The sequence below is a fragment of the Symphalangus syndactylus genome, chromosome 11 (assembly GCF_028878055.3).
Source record: "Symphalangus syndactylus isolate Jambi chromosome 11, NHGRI_mSymSyn1-v2.1_pri, whole genome shotgun sequence".
Taxonomy (NCBI): domain Eukaryota; kingdom Metazoa; phylum Chordata; class Mammalia; order Primates; family Hylobatidae; genus Symphalangus; species Symphalangus syndactylus.
This window is the reverse complement of record NC_072433.2, coordinates 135,441,920-135,446,894: the sequence shown is the minus strand read 5'-3', so window position 1 is coordinate 135,446,894 and position 4,975 is coordinate 135,441,920. Positions and strand designations below refer to the sequence as shown.

The window sequence follows — 4,975 nt, the reverse complement described above, 5'->3', positions numbered from 1 at the left end:
AAAAATAATAAATAACAATAGGGTTATAGCGATATCTACCTATAGGGCGGGTATATAAGACTTAGAGAATCCGCGTAAAGCCCTTAGCTCTGAGTATTAGCTGTTACGACAGTGACTGGTCGCTGTACAAAGAACAGTTTGCAAAACCCTTTCACGCCTCTTATCGTATCTGGTTCATCTCGCAGTAACTGCGAGGTGGATAAAGCCGAACGCCGCCGAGCCCAGGAGGAAACGGGCTGGCACGCGGAGCCACAAGGCTGGTTCGCGAGGAGGCGGGACTCAAGTGCAAAGCGCTCAAGGCCCAGCTCTTCACAGAGCCGAGCGAGGAGGCTGGAGGTCCCGGTTCCGATGTCCGAGAGCGGGCATCCGGGAAACAGCAGGAATTCCGCAAGAAGTGGGTGGAAGAGGTAGCGGGGAGAAGGGCAGGAGTGTGGAGACGGAGGCGGCGCCCGGGAGGAGGCGGGCGGCGGGAAGCTCCGGCCAGGGGCTGTCGGCCTCACCGTCCGGACCAGTGCAGGGCCGCCGCGCTCCCGTGCTCCCCCGCGGCCGGCGCAGGCGAATGGCGTCACGCGGCGTCCAGCGCACACCAGCCGCCCGGAACTGGCGGACAGCGCCTCCCCGCTCACCTGTCAGGCCGTGCCCAGGGCCCTGGCGCTGTTCTTGGCCGTCCTGCCGCCTCCTGAGCCACCACATCGCCACAGCCAGACCAGGGGCCCGGCCACCGCTCTACTACCGGCCGCCGCCAGCTGCCGGTACCCCAGCCCCAGCCCCAGCCCCCTCGCGCCGCCCGAGCGCGCGCATGCGCAACGGGAGAGCGGTCCTACGGCCCCGCGACCGCAGGGTGGCCTCGCGCGTGCGCGGCAGGGGCCCTGTCTTGGGTGTCCACGCCGTCGCCTGACCGTTCCAGGGTTTGATCGCCAGCGCAGCTTTGCACTGCCCAGACAGCTGGGCGCTAAGGGGATACCCAGCGCCTTTAGACTTATCTTAAATCGGGCATCTGCATCAACACTTATTTCTGGGGTCTCCATGGAAAGCAGCTCCCGAAACAGAACACCTGCCCGGCCCGCCCTTCGCTGCACTAGAAAACCGCCCCGGGACGTTCTGCCGTGGTGTCCCCCTCACGGAGTTCCGTTTGTCTGCTTGGTCGGTTGTTCTCTGGAGCCCCAGGACCCAGGCCGCTTGTATGTGCCTGCGGCCGCACGGCCCCAACGCGCGGACTTCGAGCGGTACCGGGAGACCCGCGCGGCCTCCTCGGAGTGGACAGTGAAGCAACTGGGCCAGGCGGGGGGGCTGGGCCTGCCCATGGCGACCCGTCCACGTCTCCAGGACCTCAGCCTGAGCCTCTTCGCAGCCTCGTTTTCTGTTGACCGAGTTCTGCAAGGGGACAAGAGGAACCACAGCGTTCTTGCACTTGAGACCGCTGTGATTTTCTGACATTTTGGAGGCAGAAATGCCTGGGAAAAGGCCCACAGATGCAACTGTCATCCGTAGTGCCGAAAGGGAACGGAAAGCGATTACCCTTGACATCAAATTGGAAGTGTTACAACGATTTGCAGCGCGTGAGAAGCTCAGTCAGATCGCAAAGGCCTTAGATGTTGCTATCTCTAGAGTGGCGACCATCCGACATAGTAAAGAAAAAAAGCGAGTTCGCAAATAGCTACTCCTTTGAGAGCCTCTCGGTTGACTCGCCATCGAAGTGCAGTGATGGAGAGTATGGAGCGGCTGCTGAGCTTGTGGGTGGAACACCAGAGCCAGCCAAATGCCCCCTTGAGCGCCGCCATCGTTCAGGAGAAGGCTGAGTTTGATGACTTACAGCGTGAACATGGCGAAGGCTCTCAAACGGAGAGGTTTCATGCAAGTAAAGGGTGGCTTTTGAGATTCAAGGAGCGCCGCTGTTTGCCCCACTTCAAGATGAACAGCGCAGCTCCCAGCAATAAGGACATGTACACAGAAATGCTGAAAAGCATCATCAAAGAAGGTGAGTACACCCCCGGGTGTCTTTAACGTAGATGGGACAGGACTTGATTGGAAGAGAATGCCCGAAGGAACGTTTATTTCCGAGGAAGAGAATGCTGAGCCAGGGTTTAAGTCATCCAAAGATCGCTTGATGCTGCTGCTTGGTGGCAGTGCAGCTGGAGACTTTAAGTTGAAGCCCTTACTGGTGTACCGCTCGGAAACCTGCAAGGCTCTGAAGGGTACTTGAAGCCCAGTTTGCCCGTGATTTGGCGCTCCAGCCGAAAGCCTTGGGTGACCAGGAGCATCTCTCATGAATGGTTCACTTACTTTTTTTGCCGTTGAAAAATGCTGTGCCCAAAATAATCTCACCAACAAAGCATTGCTCATACTAGACAGTGCGTCATGCCACCCTGTAAATTGGAGCGATCTTTCTGATAACTAAAAGTGGAGTACCTTCAGGCCGGGCGCGGTGGCTCACGCCTGTAATCCCAGCACTTGGGGAGGCCGAGACGGGCGGATCACCTGAGGTCAGGAGTTCGATACCAGCCTCAACATGGAGAAACCCCGTCTCTACTAAAAATACAAAATTAGCCGGGCATGGTGGTGCAGGCCTGTAATCACAGCTACTCTGGATGCTGAGGCAGGAGAATTGCTTGAACCTGGGAGGCATAGGTTGTGGTGAGCTGAGATCGCCCCATTGCACTCCATCCTGGACAACAAGAGTGAAACTCCATCTCAAAAAAAAAAAAAAAAAAAAAAGGCCGGGCGCGGTGGCTCAAGCCTGTAATCCCAGCACTTTGGGAGGCCGAGGCGGGCGGATCACGAGGTCAGGAGATCGAGACCATCCTGGCTAACACAGTGAAACCCCATCTCTACTAAAAATACAAAAAATTAGCCGGACGTGTTGGCGGGCGCCTGTAGTCCCAGCTACTTGGGAGGCTGAGGCAGGAGAATGGCATGAACCCGGGAGGCGGAGCTTGCAGTGAGCCGAGATCGCGCCATTGCACTCCCGCCTGGGAGACAGAGCAAGACTCCGTCTCAAAAAAAAAAAAAAAAAGTACAACAACAAGAGTAGAATACCTTCATGACAGTACAACTGACTCAATCCAGCTCATGTGTCAAGGTGTAGCCTCTACCTTCAAAGCTCATTATCTGAGAGGGACTTTTGAGCACATCGTAGAAGCAACAGATGGTGAGGATACAGCTATGATCAGGGAATTTTGGAGAAACTACAGCATCATAGATGCTGTGGACATGGCCATCGCATGGGAGGAGCTCACACCAGCACTAATGAACAGAGTGTGGAAGAAGATTTGGCCTGAGTGTGTTCAGGCCCAGCGTTTTTCCCAGGCAGATAACATTGCACAGCTTCAAAAAAACATTGTGACCCTTGCCAGAAATGTGGCCTTTGAAGAGGTTGCTGAGGCTGCTGTGGACCAGTTGCTGCAGTCCCATGAAGAAGATCTTTCAAATGAGGAACTGATGCGGCTGGAACAGGAGCCGGCAGTGGGGGAGGAGGAGAGGGAAGATGGTCCCTGGGCGCTGTGGCAGCTAACCACAGGAAGACTGCAGGCAGCCCTCTCACATTCTGAGGCTGGCTTGCAGGTCCTTGCTAGTAACAGCCGTAGTGATGACTGGAGACTGGAAGTTCCAGAGCAATCAATGATGCAATAAACTGCTACCAGGAGCTGTACAATGAGAAAAAGCGCCACTCAAAACAACTCTCTTAGGTCATTTTTCAATGTGTGTAACCAAAAGTTAATCAGAATAAAGAAGAAGCACCATGATGACCTCAACAGTGGAGGCCCACCCAGGCCTCCCTGCTCTGTGGTGTTTGACATCCCTGGAAACCTTGCTGTTGGTATTTCCATTTTGATACTTGAGAGCATCAAATTTTGTCATTAAAATGTTATTTAGATACATGCTTTTATTTTGTCATTAAAAATTTATTTACATATATGCTTTTAAAAGCTCCTATATGGCCAGGCCCCGTGGCTCACGCCTGTAATCCCAGTACTTTGGGAGGCTGAGGCGGGTGGATCACGAGGTCAGGAGATCGAGACCATCCTGGCTAATACGGTGAAACCCCGTCTCTACTAAAAATACAAAAAATTAGCCCGGTGCAGTGGCGGGCGCCTGTAGTCCCAGCTACTCGGGAGGCTGAGGCAGGAGAATGGCATGAACCCGGGAGGCGGAGCTTGCAGTGAGCCGAGATCGCACCACTGCACTCCAGCCTGGGCGACAGAGCGAGACTCCGCCTCAAAAAAAATAAATAAAATTAAAGCTCATATATGTATAAGAATCGCCAGGAAAACTTTTTTTTCTTTGAGACAGGGTTTCGCTCCATCATCCAAGCTAGAGTGCAGTGGCACAATCTTGGCTCACTGTAGCCTCGACCTCCAAAGCTGAGGCAATCCTCACACCTCAGCCTCTGGAGTGTTGGGAGTACAGGCACATGCCACCACCCCCAGCTAATTATTTTGGTAGAGAAGGAGTCTGTATGTTGCCCAGGCTAGTCTGGAACTCCTGGGCTCAAGTGATCCTCTAGCCTGGACCTCCAAAAGTGCAGGGATTAAAAGTATGAACCACCATGCCCAGCAGAAAACGTTTTTTAAAAAAGAAAAATTGAGGTCGGGCACAGTGGCTCACGCCTGTAATACCAGCACTTTGGGAGGCCGAGGCGGGAGGATCACAAGGTCAGGAGATCGAGACCATCCTGGCTAACACGGTGAAACCCCATCTCTACTAAAAAAATACAAAAAAATGGCCAGGCACGGTGGCTCATGCCTGTAGTCCCAGCATTTTGGGAGGTCGAGGCGAGCAGATCATGAGGTCAGGAGATCAAGACCATACTGGTTAACACAGTGAAACACCGTCTCTACTAAAAAATACAAAAAAAATCAGCTGGGTGTGGTGGCAGGCACCTGTAGTCCCAGCTACTAGGGAGGCTGAGGCAGAATAGCGTGAACCTGGGAGGCGGAGCTTGCAGGGAGCCGAGATCGCGCCACTGCACTCCAGC

The 4,975-nt window shown here is 54.2% G+C and overlaps 1 protein-coding gene across 1 annotated transcript; it reads left to right on the top strand.

The window, feature by feature from the left end:
- The first annotated feature begins 618 nt into the window (after positions 1-618).
- Positions 619-3,876, top strand: LOC129457583 (putative CENPB DNA-binding domain-containing protein 1). The gene is given in 2 exon segments (XM_063613088.1): positions 619-1,634; positions 1,637-3,876. Coding segments are annotated over 2 exon segments (552 nt in total). The 5' UTR covers positions 619-1,450; the 3' UTR covers positions 2,005-3,876.
- The last annotated feature ends 1,099 nt before the right edge of the window (positions 3,877-4,975 follow it).